This window comes from Vanellus vanellus (genome assembly GCF_965231255.1).
Source record: "Vanellus vanellus genome assembly, chromosome: 2".
Taxonomy (NCBI): domain Eukaryota; kingdom Metazoa; phylum Chordata; class Aves; order Charadriiformes; family Charadriidae; genus Vanellus; species Vanellus vanellus.
Window position 1 is genome coordinate 36,170,855 of NC_138906.1, and position 19,986 is coordinate 36,190,840.

General features: G+C 41.6%; 1 protein-coding gene across 1 annotated transcript in view; it reads right to left on the bottom strand.

The window, feature by feature from the left end:
• Positions 1–1,221: 1,221 nt before the first annotated feature.
• Positions 1,222–19,986, bottom strand: part of RAPGEF5 (Rap guanine nucleotide exchange factor 5) — a gene marked incomplete at its 5' end in the record, with an annotated part of 160,739 nt that continues 141,974 nt past the window's right edge. Inside the window, 6 exons of the mRNA XM_082479342.1 lie at positions 1,222–2,301; positions 5,645–5,699; positions 10,264–10,328; positions 13,122–13,209; positions 14,326–14,376; positions 17,095–17,185. Of these exons, the coding sequence (XP_082335468.1) occupies positions 2,183–2,301; positions 5,645–5,699; positions 10,264–10,328; positions 13,122–13,209; positions 14,326–14,376; positions 17,095–17,185 (469 nt within the window). The 3' untranslated portion in view covers positions 1,222–2,182. The remainder of the gene's footprint in view (positions 2,302–5,644; positions 5,700–10,263; positions 10,329–13,121; positions 13,210–14,325; positions 14,377–17,094; positions 17,186–19,986) is intronic.

Genomic DNA, 19,986 nt, shown 5'->3' on the forward strand with positions numbered 1-19,986 from the left:
CTGTTGTTTGGTTGGGGTTTTTTTTCCTTTCTTTCTTTTTTTCCCTTCTTGCATTTCCTTGTCTTTTATTCTTCCCTGGCACCACTGCTGCTTCATCAGCAGTAACTACCAAAACTATCACAGAGCCAAATGCAGTGAACTGAGAAACAGCCCCACTTTCTCACCCTGAATACTTTCTTTTGCTCCCTCTCCCACAGACTTCAGGAATTTGTGGACTAGAGTGTCACACCACATGAGCTAAAGCATGCAGGCCGGTCTACAATACAGGCTCCTAAAAATAATGCCACGGTAAAAAAGATTTCACAAGGGGGAGCTCAAAACCCAGCAAAGCACGTGGGGATTCCGGGAGTGCTGTAGCCAGAGGAAGAACTGCAATAACACAAGCAGCAAGTTGTACCTGCTTTGTGTTGTTACGCTGCAAAAAGGAGCCCACCGCAGCTAGTATCCTCATCTGAACAGTTTTGGTCTGTTTGCACAAAAGAGTTATTTACAATATGTGCAGTCACTTCTACAGAAGAACATAGAAATTTTTACTCCATGGCCAGCAAGAGTTTATTTTTTTTTCTTTTTACTGGGTAAAAAGAAGATATTTTTTTTTCTAAAAAAAAAAAAAAATCATATAGCATTTCATAATAACAAAGTACAAGCAAATACATTTCTGAAACATCTGTTTCCTTTACAATAGATCTATACAATATTTCACAGATGGGAAAACCGAATGCAGTCTACAGATTCCCCCACAGACTACTTGTTAAAGCTGCTTTTTTTAAATCCCTTTAAACCAGAGATAACAAAATGATGAAGAGCATGCTACTTCAGTATTCCCACATTTCAGTAAAGGAGCATTTTCTTGGAAGTCTTCCCCATGTGGAAAACACACAATAGAGACAGGCAAGCAATGCAATGTGTCCTCCCTGCTCTGCAAAGGGACCGTTACCTTCAGTCAGCGTACAAACACGTGCCAGGCTGCGAAGCACACTGCACAGTGCCTGTGGCGTTCACTAGATTATTTCAGGAAAACTTCTGAGCACTGAAAACCAGAGCTCCGGCGACAGTGGTGCTTGGATGTAGGTCAACTGTAGACAAGACTTTAGAAATGCTGCCTCGGTACATGCCCAGAAGTAGTACTCGTAGCTACGTGAGAATTGGCCAGGGGAGGGGTGTGAGAGGGACAGAAGTAGTAAAGGGACCCTGATGCTGAGAGCCTCGTCTGTATGCAGGTAATTACACCGGTACCCTGTAAGGTGTACCCTTTTGTTCTTTAAAAACTAGAAGCGTGTGCAAATTAGATGAATTTTTACCTGCTGAAACAGTATTTCCAGGAGGTGAGTTAGGAGCGTGGGTGGACCTAGGCATAGCCTCTGAATAGACACCAAGGAGGCTGTAATCCAAGCAGAAAACGAAGCTCCTGCTATAATAATTTATAACACATTAATTGCAGGAGCTGATGCTAAATCTGAGATAACTGAAAAAGGAGAAAATAACATGTTTTCAGTGTACAAACAATTGTGTCCATAAATTGCAACAGAAGTGGATTGGCCCTTACAGTGTGTTTTATAAAGCAGATTCTGAAGGGACCATAACAGCGTGAACTGTTTACTGCTGACCTCCACATCACGATGCACTCTTGAGTTTCACCTGGTGCGTTGCCTTTTTATATCCCCATTCTTGGTTGTCCGCACTCATCTCAAATACGATGCTCTAGTGGACTCAGGGGAGCTGCACAGATTGCACAGTATTTTTGGCAACAATACTTTGGCAGCCTTGAACGAGCGAGGTACGTACTGTGGTGAACTGAGCATCAATCCCTTTGCGGCAAGTTGCCTTGCTGAAATGTTTCGCTGCGGTGACACGACGATTCCTTTCATTCTAATACTGGCAGAATCTGCATTGAAAGCTACACTGGACCAAACAATATTTTCACAGAAACCAAGCTCCTGAGCTCAAAGGATGCTGCTCCGCTGCCTCCCGTCTCGGTGACCAGCGGGGATGGCACCAAGCTTGCCTTGCAACTCTGCGAGCAGCTCCTTTGCCGGCTCGTGCCCGATTTTCCTGCGCATGTTGTGTGAGCTACTGATAAAACTCAGTAAACTGTTCTTATATAGGGAAGCAACATGCTTGGCATAAACATTCACTTAATTCAAAGTGCTGCAGTTACAAGGTTATATGAAGCTGTGTACGCTCACACTCGCGGCTCTATCCTGTGAGAAAGCTCAAACAGAGCTTGCTGGTTGTCGATGACATGCAGGTGATGGACGTATGGCTTCAGCTCATGATGCTCTTTCGACGGAACTTCATTGCCTGCAAGACAGGAGAAAGGGGATGGATCAGAAAGCCATGCCTTGCCTGCTTCTCTGTCCTGGGCGTTACAAAGTCCCTGGTGTGCCAGACAGTCACAAAAAAGACAGCCGGCCAGTCACCCAAGGAACTTTCTGTTTAAGTGCAATGCATGAGGTAACAGCTAGATACAGAAAAGGGGAGAAGAAAGAAATAAGCAGGCGATGCCGGGCAGCCAGCGTGCACAAAGGAATCACAAGTGGGTGGCTGACTCTTCCCAAGTGGAAGATTTACTCCTGCTGGCAGCACGGGCAGTCCGTCCCCCGTAAGGGTGGTTCAAGGTTTCCTTTGTGTCCCTCTGGCAGCACAACGGCACCTCAAGCAGGGGTGGGCGACCCAGCCTGTAACTTTTAAACAACTTAACAAGTACACAAGTCAGCAGGCCCCAGATAATTTCTTTCGGAGTAGGTGAAAGGTGACAGCGCAGCAGACGGATACAAAAGCCTTTCAAAGCTGCTCCGACAGGCCCCCGCGTTTTGATCTGTTATGCTTTTGATTTCTGATCTAGTAACAGAGACGAGAGTCACGCTGTGGTTGCACGGGAGTTTACGCGGCAGGAGGAGTTAGCTGTGTAACAGACAAACTGAAGGGTGGCGTGAAGAGCAGATGTTTTCTGTCACAAGCTTTACGCCCGACACCGGCTGGTGGGAACTCGCCGCCTGTGAAACCCTCCAACGTGGCTGGTGACCAGCAGAGGTGGAAAAGGAAAAGCTAAGCCCATGGCCACGAGACCCATCAAGACAGGCAGAGAAGGCAACAGGGCACGTTCCCCACACATCGCCGACTGCTGACAAACGAGCGAAGGTTGGAAAGCTCCGTTCTATCCCATGTCCTCAAGGAATTTTTAATAACATTACCATAAATTAAAAAAGAAAGCCCCTCAAAATTCCCCGAACCGATCAGCTTAACTCGCACACTCCCTCCCTCTCCTTTGTTCCATTATCATCCTCTTCTCCACGCTCTCCAGCTACACGAGAAGCTTTCCAGGAACCGGCCATCCCACTTGTTTCTAAAGAGCGCTGTACGATGCTGTGTAGGTAACGGGGGATGCCAATGCAGCCAGTTCTGCGTGTGGCTGCTAACGGGGCTCCTGGGCAGCTATTTTTAGGAGCTATTTCTGAGCAGCTATCTAACTTGAGAAATGTGGGAGAGAACTGGGATAAATTTGTGTCAGGATACAGAGATGACCTTTTTGCTCCAAGGGAATAGGATCCCAGCAGCTGTGCTGGACGTACTGACAAAACATTTGTATTTCTCATTAACACCTGAAATGAAAAAAAGTTTGAATTTTGCTATTTTCTCAGGCTGCTTTGCCTGGTTTTGGAAATGCTATTTGCGTTCAGGATTTAAGATATAAAAGTATTATTTCCATTAAAAAGGCATTTCAGTCTTGCTTGGAACCTAACCAGGTTCTAATCCAGAAAGACTTTGGCCTGCAAGATTAATACATACGATATAATTCATAAACAATAATAATATTCCTTGCTTAATTTTGTTTGAATTCTTTCCTGCAGTGAGACGCCTGCTGCTCTTAGGCCAATCTGGGAATTGATGCAGTAGAAAGATTCACATTTCTGAGAGCAAAATAAGCCCACTAGAAAAGGAAACTGTCCATAAAGTCTCAATAAATATTCAGTGAATTCATTTCATGCCTAAACGAATTTAAGAAAAAAAAAAAAAAAGCGCCTACAGGGATGTCTGTATAAGCTGCTTTTTAAATGCCAGCTTCACAATAAATCAAGTCTGTGGTAAAATAAAATAACAATCGCATACTTCAAACTACCAGATTATATGATAAATCTCAGGTATTAACCTTGGATTTACGTTGCAACACTTACAAAACCACTTGGAAAAAAAAGGAAAAACGAGATGAAAGATTTGCAGAGAAGCTGCAAAAAAATTCACATCATGAAAAGGAACCGATGCTACGTTTTATAATGCCAAATAAGAGACATTCTAACTTATAAAGGCATGGTTTGGATTAATCAATATTTCCTTCAGTAGCTGGTTTAACAGAATAAAAACAAAAGGCACGTCCTTCTCCATCTCCCCCTCTCCTATATGTAATATATCACAAAACAACACCAAAAACCATAATACCGAGCAGCCTTTGTTTAAAGAAAAAAACCTGTACATACACATGGTAATTCTACAGAACAAATGTTCAGCAAAGATCTTAACAGTACCTATCATTCTCCAAGCTACATGTATTTATACACAAAATTATTATTCTTCTTTCTGTCAGAGTCCATGCTGATGGCTGCTGAAAATTCAGCTGGAAAAAAACAAATTAGTCAAACTCTTGTTTTCCCCAAGGCTGCAGCACAGTTCTGAACTTCTCTTTGGAAAAGAGGTTTTAGTGGCCTCAATAAATGACATGTTTAGTGGGTTTGGCTTAAAAACTAACCACTTCCTAAAGTAGTGTTGTGTTTGTCCCCTTCCTGTATTTAACCTCTCTGCAGAGAATGAGAAATGCTGAGAAGGAGAAAAACAAGGTTTCTCCTCTGTGAGCAGCAGAACAAAGCAAGCCGGGGTCTTCTGGCGCTGTCCCTTAGGGTTGGATTCTCTGGTGGCTAATAAGGTGGAAACACACATAAAAAAGTCTTTTGTGCAGCTGAGGCACTCGTGACCATTCCCACCAGCGTAGATCCTCCAGTGTCCAAAGCAGGCAGAGCTCTATATGCAGGCTTCCCCGAGCAAAGGTACTAACACAACCCCCTCTTGTCTACCAAGCCAACCACTTTCATGAAATCCCCAGGGTCTTAGTATCTTCAAGACTTCCACCATTATATGAAATATCCTTAAGAACCCAAACAAGCAAACAATTGCTCTTGGTGAAAAGCCGAGTGAAAACCAGTGGTGATGAATACCATCTTTTAGCTACTGGAAGCCAAGACAGCTGTGAATCCATTACCAAAACACAGAGACTAGCGGGAGGCTGAGGTAACTCTGTTATAGCTGGGAAAGTGAGAAACAGCAGCATACATCAGAGGCCTCCACTATTAAGTGCAGCTGGCAGAGATTTTACACAGTATTTTGAAGAGGTGATAATTTTTGCAGGAAAATAATTCATAAAAAATTTGGAAATAATTTCTACAAACATTTTGCAAAGTAATACTTCATCCAACTGTGGTTTCTGCTACGTTGACCTTCCAACAATGACACTCCCCCCTTGCCAATTGGTTAAATAATTGTCAACCACGTTTTGCTGCTGTAGTAAACCTGAGCAAGTGGAAAGAAAGCAGAAAAAACCTCCAACCTCAAGGCTGTACAAAGGCAAAATAAGTAGCAAATTTTGGTTACTCACCAAACTGGTTATTTCTGCAATGTCTCAATGACCGAACAGTATCTGCAATCATGTGCTGCAAACACAAAATATAAAACATCAGTGTAAAAATCTGAGATGGATTCTGTCATTAGAAAAGCCCCAAAAAAATAATCTCCTTGCTATACACCGTACAACAAAAAGCAACTGTAGTAAGGTAGAAGACGAAGACATCAGGAGAGAGACTTTGCTCTTTGTCTTAGTGATAATATATGATGAAATGAGGCTAGTCTAGGAGGTCCTTATTGATATCACAGAGATTAAATGAGAACAACTCCCTAAAAGCCCATGGAACGCGCTAATGAAAAATAGCCAAACAATGGCTTATTTTTGTCCCTGTGACTGATATTAAACTGAAAGCATGCAGCAGGCAAGTCCTGTGGACTGGGTGGGTGCTTCTGGGTTCAATCCCCAGCTTTAGTGCATTATCCGGGGCATTCGGTAGTCAGCAACCTCTCCTTCTGTCTCTACGTGTTGTCTAATTAGACTGTAAGCCCCTTTGTGGCACAGACTACACCTTAACATAAACTTGTATAATGCCTACCACAATCGGGCACCAGTATCAGCTAGGCAGGTTTCTGCAGTATGAAAACCAACGCAAAACAACCAGCCCATAGCCTAAACGCTGCAGACCAAGCACCCTGACATCTCTGCAGGCACGTACCAAATAAGACTATACTGTAGGTATACCATTTTAAGGAAAGCCGGTGCTAACAGGGATATTGGATGGTCACTTAGATTAAACAGAGGAAATAAGAAGTTTGAGTTTGGTTTCTCATTTGGGCTCAGGTCTTTCAACTTATGAAAACTGGAATTGTTCACTATGAGTGGTGTGCTCATTTTCACTAGATGTTGCCCATGAAGTTCTTGAGGCATTGCTTTTTTTCTTTATTTGACTGCTTCTGTGGCAACTCTTCACCACATCTAGTAATTAATTTAAGCAAATTGCAGTTAGCAGGAATGATATAATAGCTCATACAAACAGCTGATGCTCTTCTCACATCTCCTTCACAAATAATCCGAGGCGGAAAGGATTAACTGTCTCGAGCAGAGTATGTTTAAGACTAGAATGACGCAGAACAGCTCATCTCCCAACACCCTGGGAGTGGCTTACAAGGCTCCTCCACAGAAAAGCTTATCACAAGAGCACATTCAATGGAAACTTCATACTCCTTTCATCAGTGAATCAACATAAATTTTCTTGTTACTAGCTGCGCTTCATTTGCCATGATATCACGCAATCTCATGTGCTGATGTCCTTGCACTCATTATAATGAAGTTCTAATAAGATGATCTAGATTTCATGATCAATAGTGTGAGTAGTGGGAGAGCTACAACTTCCGCCAGTGCTGCTGCTGTGATGTTTTCCAGCTGATACCCTGTGCATTTGGCTTTTAGAAGTAAGAGAGACTCCACTACCACACACACTGTCATTCTTTGCTGTTTCTCCTTTGTAGTCAGTCAGCGTGGGGGTCCATCTCAAAACTGAAGGTGACGCTCTGGTAATGGAAGAACCTCTTTGTGTAACACTCTCTTAAAGCAGAATCCCAAATCTCTTGGCTTTAGTAGCCTAATTAGGCATTTCTCTCTGTCTGTTTTCAAGTCTCTGGATCCAACTGTAATACAGAAAATCAGCCCGTTCATCTGCAAAGCAAATGCTCTTTTCCTGACTGTTTAAACAGGTGCTTGCATACCATTAGTGTGATGAGCAACACACATTTCTCACAGCCTTTCAGTTTACCAGCTCCCTAGGATCACTACCACTCCTTCAACTGAGGATAGCAAAAACTCAAGCTTGGGAGTTACACAGATACTTGGGGGCTGGGGGTTGAGAACCTTCAGCTGCGTGTACACAGTCCTTACAGCTGAAGGCACTAGGTAAGAAGGCATTTATCTAAAACGGTAATGGCCATTGACCTGTATTAGAGTTTGCTGGAGTGTGGCTAAGACATGTCATTGTGAAGATATGGGTGATGGCTGACTGGAGAAAAAAAAAAAAACTGAAGAAGCCACATTTCAGTGAAGCAGCTTGGTAAATACCAGATGGAACAGGGCAAGACCGTATTTTCATTTATTCCTTCAGATTCTGTTGAGGAAGTGGGTATGGTACTAAATATCGATCTAACACTATTCTAGACTAGAGTTTACCCAACATGGAGTTAAATAAACCACTGCAATCCCTTCGGCTTTTGCTAAAACTAGTTAACATTTCTGAGACAAAAGATCATTTCATTTTCTTCTCTCTGCAAACTCCCTTCTTTATATTTTGAATTAACTTTGTCTTCACTGCAATCACGTCATGCCAAATCAAGTTCAATCACGGTAGGATTGTTGAGGCCATGATCGTCTAGGAATATAAAAGAACCAGGGATTGCAAGGAGAGAGAATATCTTTTATTAAACCAACTGATATAGTTGGGGAAAAAAAATGGTTCAGGCTGACAAGTCCTCCTTCAAGTGACATGTTTAATGCAGAAATGAAATATTTCAAAATAGTAATCCAAATAGAGACACAAGAAACCATCTTTGCTTTGAAATTTGTAAGCAGAAATTCTATGTATTTGTGATAGTAAGTTCCTTCCCCAAAGCATTAATCTGCTATGGTAGAATAATTTTCTTCTTTTTCTGCAACAGCAAATTTGCAGGTGAGGTTCAGTGGCTTGATCCAAACCAAGCAGGAGTCAATGTCAATCCTAATTTTCCTCAGCAGAAGCTAGACAGTGTTCAGCACAGTACAGAACACCAAGGAAGACGTTCGTCCTTGGGACAAAGCCCTTATAATTAGAAAAGAAATATGAGCTGATGCATACATGATCATATGTGATGCTTCTTGTTAGTAAGTTCACGCCTATTGACTGAATACCTGAGCATCCAAATGAACCAGTGGAATACTGCCCTTACCGCCTGAGTTTCCACTACACGTATTTAAATCTCTCCTAAGCCCCCACTTGCTAAGCTTGCGCTACTGCCTGCATTCATATGTACACAGGACTCCATGAGACAGCAGGTTCCTGAGGGCGTGATTTGACTAATAATTTGGAGGAAGTATCAGTTTGAACAACCCTCACCCCACCACCATCACCTCAGACTCTCCCTCCCTGCCATTTCAAATGCCCGTTATCCATTTGCATGGAAAAAGGTGAAATCCTGGCTCACTGAAGTCAATTAGCAAGGCTCCTACTGCCTCCGGAGACTCAATGGTGACAGAAAGGATAGGAAATCTTACCCAGCAAGCCCAGCATACATTAAACATATACACGATTAAACAACAAACAAACAAACTAACAAGGTGCGGCTAAGACTGGAACAAGAATCAGGATCCTACATATTCACTAAATAAATATATGGGCCAGCTGGGGGATTTTAGTAACAATTATTGTGCATCAAGGGCTAGTTTAATTTACATGTTAATTGGATGTACTTCCAAGAGGCAATGAAGAAGAACATGCTAATGAGTTTTATGCAAACACCTAAAGGTCAAACAGTTAATGGACTTTGGACAAGAAAACCTTTCATTAAATGCAAATCAGTGTTCTTGTAAACTCTGCAACAAGAGAAGGTACAGAAATCAAATAGAAAACACAAAAAGAGAAGCTCAGGTTCAAAAGTCAAGGTCTACCTCTGCTTTCAAGTTGAAAGACAACTTACATTACGATAGGGTATGAAAATAAGTTCAACATCTGGTTCATTAATAACTCCATGGTTGCACGTTTAGTCTCAAACAAGTGTAAGCACATAGAGAAGAAAGTTGGGAACAATTCACCAGGCACAGCCATCTGGACTAACAGTCCCATGGCACATCTAGAGCAACTGGGAAGAACATTTTGGTTTCTTGATCAAATATTCCAGGCCAACAATAAAAAATAAATCAGAGTTTCTCCACTCCACCACTGTTCAGATATATAAACTGTGGCTTTCAGTGCTACAAAAATGTTATCAACAAAGAAATGAAACATGCAAATTAGAGAAATCAAACCTCTATTGGTAATATCATGCCAGAGTAGATGTCATATGGTGTCTGGAGTAGATGTGGCCAAAGACACAACATCAGTAAGTGCCCTTCTACATAAAATAGTGCCCTTCTACATAGTATAGTGGTAGTTACAGTCAGTTTAATTCATATTTCGGGCATTATTTTCTTCGACATCTAACCTAGATAAAAAACTTTCATTTCAGATCCCTGGAATTAGCATACCACTGGCAGGTGAGAAACTAGAGAAACCTTTTCTTTAGTGCCTTGGGAAAAAACAGGAAACACAACTTGGAGAAAGCTGAAGCAGGAGAACTTAACTGAGGAGAAATAGTCCATGAGGTGGTACAAAGGAGAGAAAAGTGAGTGGACTATGTGGCACCAATACTGGCCATCACTGGCTTAGCCAATTTACACAGAAGAGGGGGATGAAGGCGTGAGAAGAGGAGCAGAGGGAAGGGGCAGGGGAGATAAACTGTTGGCTGTTTTATCCTGTTTGCTCTTTTTTACCCCTGTTTACTTCTTCCTGATTCAGCCAGAAGAAAACCTTTTAGACTTACAAGATAAGGAGGGGAAAGGGAAGAGGAGAACGTGAATCTCTTTGAAAAACAGGAAAGACAAAATTAGCTTACCAGCTTTTCAAAATTAACAAGGTTATCCAGAAAAGTTTTATTTCCTTCGTGAATGAATGTTACATCTGAAAAAAATATAGACAAAAAAAGAATAACTTTTCATGGCTTTGTTGTTTAACACAAAGAAATAAAAGGACTAAACAGCAACAAAAAGAAAAAGAGATGAAAGTATCCCATTAAGGCTTGACACAATACCTTGTAACAGTGGAACAAAAGCCTGGTATAATGATAACATGCAGAGATTATTAGATAACAACACTATGTACACATCGTAACAAGAGGATTTTCAAGTGGGAGCACAGACTCCTTATTAAACCTGGTCTGTGTTACTTGTGGGGTGAGTATCATACAGAGGGTGGCCAGGAGTAGGCGGGGGCATCCAGAGAGATGGCCCTGCGTGACATGGCCCTGCGTGGCATGCCTGCTCTCCGCACCCTGTGTCACCGATCCGGCCACGCTTGCCCATAGATGTCTCCAGGCTGGGGCTGGCTGGTCCCTGAGCCCAGAGCTTCACTGGGGGAAGAGCGACCAGATGCCGGACTCGGCTCTGACACCCCTTCATCTCTCTCTGTGGGGCACGATGACTCTGAAGTCCCCCCCCAGGGACGCAGGCTACCGCAGTGGCCAGCTGGGGAGATTAAACACAAGCCACCAAACTGAAGTTCAAAGCCTTGAAATAAGCATTATGGCTAGGGAAAAACACTTTTACAAGTGGTGTTGGAGAGAATTTGCAAAGGCAACAAAAAGGTCAGAGAGAGGAAAAGGAAAAGGTCTATATTTGGCTCCAGGAAGGGAACTGAACACAGTGTAATGAACTGCAGAGAGGGGAATATCAGGCGAAACAAACCTTGCTAAGTTAAGGTTACAATTACAACAGTAACTTGAGGTCACTTTCTCCATTTTCCTAACGCATATTAGGACACAAAGCAAGACCTATCTTGGTCGTGAAGTACAAAGGACACGGACAGATTCCGTGTGGGGACTGAAGCTCTGCCTCTGACAGTGCATGCTCCGGGTCACTGAAAACACTAGCAGGAGCACCACCAGCGGGTCCGGCCGGCACTCCTGAACAAGTGGGGCAAGCGTGGCGTACGGTGGGGACGTCTCCAACACCTCTCTGCCCCTGGGAAGCATCCTAAAAATCAGGGGGAAAGGAGGGAGCAGGACCCCCTACACTTTCTCTGCTGGGCTGCTTTGGGGCACCCGGGGAAAGGACATGGCTTCAGCACACAGGCAGTACTTGTCTCTATGCGAATGCAGTCAAAAACCGTCCGTCGCTTCTAATGAAAAACTTATACTGGAAGGAGAAATTTTCCACGCAGCTTTTTAAGTCAATGACAGCAGTGTGTATGTCTCTGAGGTGGAAGGAACAGAAATTTGCTTTGCAGCCAATAACTGAGAGCCTAGATAAATTCAGTGGAGCAGAAAATTGCATCTGAGCTATGCTGTAAGGGTACATCACGGTATTTTATTACATATTTGAAAAATCTGCCCGATTTTCAAAAGCTGTGTCTGTGTGCTGTAAGAGAGCTCTGCATTTAAATTTAATTATCTTTAAAATGACACTCAAGTTATTCTTCATAATTAGAGAAAGTTTATTAATGATTTTCAGTTTTTTCTCGAAACTACCTTTGTTCCTCTTGTGTTGAAACACAGTAATTTGTGGAGTCACTAATGATTTCTACGCTATCAATGCTTATTTTATTGGTCTTGGAAATACCGTTAATACAAACATGCTTGGCATGGAATAAAGTCCTGTGTACTGTGCAATACTTTGGGAATTATCAACCGTGGCAACATTTCCTTATGCATCACTGTACTGAAGAAGATTACTCTGTATTATTTTGCAAAGTCTCCTTGCTATCTCCAATGCGTTAGAGACATGAATTCTGCTTACTTGCATGTTCTTATACACCATATTATAGTGGCACGCAAACATCATTGCTACAAGTTACTCTTTCATGTTTGTTGCCTTTGTTTGCAGGCATGACATACTCGAGAACACTTAAAAAATACTGATTTTGAAAGCTTGATAATTGTATCCATCTGAATTAATGCAAACTCCTTTGATGTGTGCAAAGAGGGGAAGTGCCTGATGGCTCCCAAACAGTCACCGACTGATCTGGAGAACTGTCTTCAAACATTTTAAACTCGCTGCAGCAGCAGCAGGTTGGAGTAAACAGCCTAAAGAGAACATTTTCGGAATACAGGAATAATCAAATGCATTTGCCATGTTCAAAGACAAGGCAATTAATAGTTAATGACACCAAGACAACAGAATATTTTAAATACCTGCCACTTAATTAGCTGCCCAGCTCACTGCATTAAGCAAGTGGTTGGATTTTATTTTAATAGGGTTCTTTTAATTGATTTTTTTTTAATAGTCAGATTTTATTTATCTCCTTCAGACCTGTAAGAGACTTGACAATCCTCTCCTCTCAGGACAGACAGATGGGGCAGGTTCTGCCTTCAGGATGACGCCCACCAGGCAGGTTGACCCTGGCGAGGCAGGACGAGCACATCCCACCAGCAGCGTGGTGGAGACCACCCGTGCGGGTGCTCCCAGCGCAGCCCAGCAGTCCCGTTCAGGGGCTTCCAAGGTCTCGCTCTTCCACCAAAGAGGAGGTGGCCAAGGCAACGGGCACGCTGCTCTACCTGTGCCTAGTCTGAAAACCTGTGTGAAAATTGCCATCATCTTAAAAAAAAGTGATATCTTGTAGATACCGCTACATCTGCCACGTATTTATCACAAGGCCACCTGAAGGAAAAATCACCTTGTACTTGTTTTTAATTAACCTTTACAAATTTCCGTACATGCACTTGCACAATGAAGAGGAGCAGCCAAACTTTAACATTACCTTTCAGAAGTAAGGGCATGAAGGGGATTTTCGGAGATTTCATTTTCTTGAATGCATCTCTGTAAGCTTTGTGATTCAGAGAAGGGTCCTACAAAGCCATTTGGGTAATAGAGAGAAAAATCAATAGGCTATAAAAACAGCAATTCTAAATCCATTACGGGCTTATGATCTGAACATGATTTAGATAGAAAAGGTTTCTTTGGGAAACGAGGTAGATAAAGGTTTTCTAAGCTAGGTGACTTACTAAACTGAACAGGAAACATAAACAGTGAAAGGAACAAAAGCAATTATGTTCCTCTAGATGAAGCAGTGCTAAAATGGGAGTGAGCGGCGCAACAGCTTCACTGGCGCTGCTCTGTAATTTCCCCACAAATTTCTATTAGCAAAAACTCTTCAGCTTACTATCTAGCACAAAATGTATCCCAGAATGTATTGCCGATTAATTTCTTCTTAAAAAAAAAAAAAACAACAAACAAACAAACCACCAAAGAACAAAAAAAAAAAATAGCAACAAAGACTGCTCTCAGATCAATGGAGTATATTGGAGATTTTCAAAGAAAATAAGAGTATGTTTCAGTGGTGTTATGTAAGTAATTCAAAAAGTCATCTCAATTTCCCAACTAAAAAAAGGTTTTTGTACACCAGCTCACACACAATCTTGAAAACACATTAATTTATGAAAGACTCTAAGCACAGAAGCACGACAACCGTTAAAGGCTGGATCTCATATTCCCTGCGTCAGGCAGCGATCTCGCCATGCACCCACTTCCACGACAGCCAGAGGAAACACTTGTTTATACAGCTTTGATAATGGTGATGAAGACCCTCAGCCTCAGATTTGGATTTTTTTTTTTGGTTTTAAACTTCAGCTGCCCTCCTTTTCTCCTGATTTGCAGCACGTTGCTTTGGACAAAGGCTGATTAACCACCAAAGCAAAAGAACAGCTTCCAAATTGATGCTGGGGAACCCACACTAGATTTGCCTCCCTCTGCCTCTCCTCCAGCTGTAAGAAATACAGCCTTTTTCCTTTATGTGTCTGCAGACCACCTCTGAGCTCTGGAGGGCTCCGTGGCCTTCGGCAAATCACGGATCTGACATGACACGTTCCAGCTCCAGACAATGACAGGCAGCCTCCAAATAAATAGGGAAGAAGGAAGGCAGGTAAAGACAAGCAGTGCCGTTCTGCCGTCAACACCACACTTACCGTCAAACTTTCAAGTTCAGTGAAAAGTTTCTTGAACTTCCCAGGAATTTTCTGAAGTGGAGAAAATAAAGGAAAAAAGGTAAAGTTGATTTAAAAAACAAAACAAAACCACAACAACACATAAGCAGAAAAACGCTGAGGTGTTTTTTCCCCGTGAGACTGCCACGTGTGAAGAGCCTGTTGTAAGCACCAACAGCCCACTTTCTCAGACAGTTAACCTCCGCTCCTCAGCTCCCAAAGCCCTAATTACAGACTGTGTTCAGTGCGACGCCAGAGAAGCACCGGACCCTGCAGCCCCACCTCGGGGACCTGCATCGTTCTTTTATGGAAACTGCTTGTTAGCAGCTGTTTTTATTTTCTTTCCTAGCTTCCAGGTCTGCTGCATGTACCTTAATATCCGTATCAAGTTAGAAGCAGCAACACGGGCTGAGAATTCAGATACTGTAGTCACATCCAGGTTAGATCATTTGTTGTAATCAATCTTCCCCTGAAATACGGGTTCTAGAAATTAACAGGCGTAATGCTCAGTGCTGTTTGATACACCGCCCCCAGGGCAGACCAGTGTTACTACTGGCACATGCTGGTGCCAGAGGAAGAGAACTTTCCTTAAAAAGCTATTACTCTACCTCTGGTATCTCATCCTGATCCCACTCGGAGGTACACAAAACACTTTCCAAGGGAGCCCAGGAACAAACTACCTTCTTGCCCCGTATGATAACACCTGCTCTGTTCCAAAAGGATCTGCTTCCTTTTACCTCTATAAGATGCTTTAATGGATTCACCTCGTTATACACCAAGCAATCGTACTTCAGTTTGAGTTTTGCTGCTTGTATTTCAGACTTAAAGAACGGTGTGTGGACCTTAAAGCCTGTCTATTTTTTCCAACCATACTAGTTAGTCTAGTAAAAGATATCCCCTCTTAGTGCAAATCCTGTCTTGCCTTTGTCTTTAGACACTGACAGTCATAATGACACTACCAAGAGAAAAGAGATTTAGAACAATTAAGATTAAGTGGACGTGCTGTATGATTAAAATGCTTAAGTAACCGAACATGGAATTGCAATTGCAAATTTTTAATGTGTTCAATCAGGGAAAGTTAGGCTCATTAAAACACTGCATACTGTAGAAAAAAGTAGAAGAATATGCTTGGAAGCATACTACCTATTTAACAATTCAAGTGCAGAGCCAATATAATTTAGTGTCTAAATGGTTCCTTAAATTTAGGTGGCTTCATTTACACGTGTAAGTAATTATAATTAATTTATAAACATTGCTCTACTTTCTAGAACTCACATTACTTATGCAAATAACCTTCTGCTTTTGAAATTTCCAGTGCAGTAAAGTTTTACAAATAAAAAAAAAAAGGCACGTGACTTCATAAATATTTTACATTCAGAAACGTGACATATTTACAACGATACATATGCAGATGCATTCTTTGTTCCGACAAGCAATATATTCTGCTCTTCCTGAGAGAAGTCCACCAGCAGCACGTGGTCTCCAGAGGTCTCATCACACAGCTGTGTTCTGTGTGCTTCTGCGTGGGAGATCTACACCATTGCCACCGGGTGCCTTTGATACGATACAATACTTAGTCCCTTCCACTCCGCTACCAAAGCCCAGAGAAATGGGATGAAGGCAACCCTTCAAGGGCAGGCAAGGGCAAATGTTCCCTAGTGGGCAAGCCATTTCAAAAGCAGGAGAGACAAAGAGTTTCTGTATCGTTGACCTCAAATATGTATTCTTCTCTAAAATTTTTGCTTTACCTGTTATTTAAAGATAGCTCCTCCCTGCCTATCCAAGTCCTATAAACTCCTCCCGGCAGAAGCAATCACTGCCCTTGTTTCTCTGTGTGCCGAAGCCAGTGACATAGGCAGTGATGTTTTCATGTGCATGACTTCACCTAAGGGGGAAGACTTTGCTCTGGACAGTGTTAGATAGGTTTTTAGGTCTCTGACGGCCTTTTGTTTCAACCATCGATGCTGAAGAGTATCTCCAAGGTAGGAGAACACAGCCATTCTCTGTCCTTTTTTATTACAGATTCACATTTTTTGAATACTGCCCGCTTGTGGTGCTGGGGGCATGGGGGAGGTGTGAAGCTTCACCCCATTACACTAGATACTCCTTCCCCAATTTTTGGTTCATCAGCAGATATAGTAAGTTTGCAGATACTACCACGCAGTAATTTACTTGGATGGAAAAAAAAAAAATCCACGATATAAAAAGATCCCAGTGGGACCCTCCTCTAAACATTCCACTCGGTCTAGCAACCGGTAGGTTCTTTAGCAGATAATCTCTGTTCTCCAGTATTGATGGCCCATTTCCTACCTTTGTTGTACAAGATAAGCAGCTGCAGAAGAGCTGATAAAGGAGAATTAAAGAGGGTTTATTTCTACTTTGTATTTTTTAAAATGAAATTATTCCATAATAAGGTATTGCTTGTTTGGAGCCTATTTTGTAAGACTTTCTGATCTGACATGTACTTAACATGTTAGGATAATTTACCTGACTTTTTTTTTTCTTTACAGAGGGTAAAGATCTCCTTGCTTTGTTCTTATTTAAAAGCTCTGGAAGGACACATTTAGTTTTATTTGAATAGCTGTGTATCTAAGGTTTCAGACCATAGAGAAGTTTTTCTACCGACACTCGCTCCATGTTTGATTTCAGCATGAAAATACAATAGTTAGAAAGAAAAGGTAATTCACCAGTATAGAATCTTTGTGACAAATGGTTTTGACAGAGCCTAAAAGATACAAAGATGCGTCTTACCTCCCAGGTCTGAGACAGCCGGCTGACAGATGCAGTGTTGAGACCCATAACAATAGCAAAGAATGAATTCAGATTTCTTTGGGCTTTACAGCTGTGGAATAAAAATATGAATGCTGTATTCTGATTTTTTGTACTCAGAATCAGAGACAAATGGAATGCACAGGTATCCTAGGTTACTGAGTCCCATTTCAACCCTCAGCACTAACATACAATCATCTTCCACATAATGAACTCATTAAATGTCCTCTTGTGACCACCTGCAGTCTAGGTGATGGGGTCTTTAAGAAGTCTTTTAGCAAACATTCCACTGTCTCATCAGCCCTGTTGTTGGCAGGTTATTTTTCTCCTTTGCTGTCAGAAGTAATTTTCCCTTTTCAATGTTCAAGTTACTCTCAGCTGTCCTTTACCATACAGAGTAACTCCTTGACCTCTTTTCTGTCGTATTATAAACATCTCCATCCCCTTTTTCATCTTTTCTGTAAATTGTACATCATTGGTTCCTTCAGTTTCTCTTTGTGGTCATGGTCTGCAATCTACTTTTCCATATTGTTATTATCCTTCATTGAATTCTTTGTAATTTATTTTAACTTTTCTCTCATGCGTTTCCTTCTTACCAAGGAGATGTAGCGAGACAGTGGGGAGAGAAGAAGAAACATAATTACTGTTTTGGCTCTAGTTCTTACACCTTTCTCCTATGCAAGTATAAAACAAATATCAAATTATTTATTTGGAATAGCATCACACTTTGTCCTTGCCTTTAATTTGTCATCTATTATCACCCAATGACCTCTGTCACAGTACTGTTCTTTACAATCATGCATTTATTTCTTCAGCTTAGTATTAGCATTCCCTAGCTGAATCACTTTGCATCTATCTAAATTAAATCTTATCCTACTGTTGTTTGCACATGCCACTAGACTCCTTAGATCATTCTTTTTCTTTTCTACCCTCCAATGCATTTGCAATCCCTCATCATTTTGATTGTCTGAAAATCTGATTACTGTTCAATTTACATATCCCTATAAATTAGTTGCAGTTAGCACTGGTTCCAATACAGGTCCCTGTGGAATTTGCTCGATGCCTCTCATCTTTGGCATTTTACTATACACGATCAGACCCTGCTTATTTCTAGTCCATTAGTAAATTTGAAACATAGAGTCCTTTTCAAATGAAAAGATTCCCCTTTCTCTTGCAGATTCTTGAAGACCACTATAAACATATGCGTGCGTGTGAGAGAGTAAGAATCCTCTTTTAAGATAATTTTAAATACGAATGAATCCACTGCCTTCACTGGGATTTATCATCAGAGAAAAGTACGTGCCAAGGCCTTAGACTGGAAACACGCCAACACTTGTTACAAGTTTTATAAAGCTTGTACTCATCGCTGCATACTATCTCAAGATGGTTTATTTCTCACTTCAGCTGTCTTAAAGTTAATCCTAACTTTGCTGCTTAGACTCTTTCTATCGTTAAAGTCAGGCAGCTCCCAAAGGTAATTCATTCCAAAACAAGAAAGGTGTCCAACACCGCCCGAATAAACTGTCTATTGGTCTACCGGATGGGCCCATTTCTCAAAGAACTGTAGAGAGAAGGTACGTCAGCCCCCACTTAAGAAGCAAGAAGGCTGCTGGTTTAATACATTTATTCTGACCCTACGGTGACCTGTTTCTGTAACTCCTCAGGACATTCATTTCTAACAACACACTAATTCATTTTCTTTATTGAATCACTTGTTTTCTATTTTAGACTAGCTCATCAACAGAAGCATAGGTATCAGTGTTTCAAAACCTCTTTTTCTCTTTTACGTATTGACACACTTGAGTAAAAGCCTTCTGTCTCCTTCAGGTGTTCCTCAACAGTGAAGCACACAGACGCCAAACAGGAGATCTTAGTCCTGGTGCTTTCCGGACAAGCTGAAAGTAACAGGGAGCAGCCAGAGCTGCTCACAGCTCCCTACTGCTCTGCCTTAGTCATAAACAAAATCGCAGGGCTCCTTGGCTTGGGCCTCGTGGCGAGAGCCCTGTGCTTAGCACACCATCCTTCCACCCTAATTGTTCCTCTTTCATCAACCCTTCCAGAATTGCTGAGATATTATCATATCTTCTTGTAGAAAGCGGCTTTTCTGATTAAAAACAAGATCTCAGGCAAACTACACACTCACTTGTTTGTGTATCCATTATATCACCATCTACATGCTACGATGACGGGTGCTTCTGCAACACACTGGGACAGCCTGTCTACTGTTTACTGGCAACCTTATTTAGTCTCCAAAACTTTGGCTTTTCACTTAACAGAGATGGAATTAATTCAAATAGGGCAACATTTTAGTCTGGTGACAAATATATTCCTATTCATGGGGGACAGACATGAAACTTTTCTTGGAATGCAAATTAATGCTACTGTGGTGCAAGCAAGGCACACAGAACCAACCATTTTTGACGTAATTGGACCAAACTTGGCCATTGATAAGGCAGAAAATGAATGTATTACTGGATACCATAAAACTTGCAAACTAAATCAAATCACATTTAGAAGTTACACTAGATTAAATTAGAAGAATTCATTTCACCAAAGGCACTGCTTCAGCAGAGAACAGTCCTTTCTATGTAAGTGCCTTGCAAATTAAATCAACCCAGTCGATGAAGGAACAAATTATACATTTTCCACGAACATGCATATTCAAATATTGCAGAAGACCAACAAATGGAGAGAGAGGCAAGGAGAACAGTTGCACGTATTTAAATCGCTCCATTCCCTTGGTTACTGAAATAAGAGTGATTACAGAGAAAAGAAATCTCTGTGTATAGTATATATTTGTATCCTGTTCCAAGGCATAGAATAAATGCCAGCACTATTTAGTAATGGTGCAGGAATAGACCATCAAATCTAATT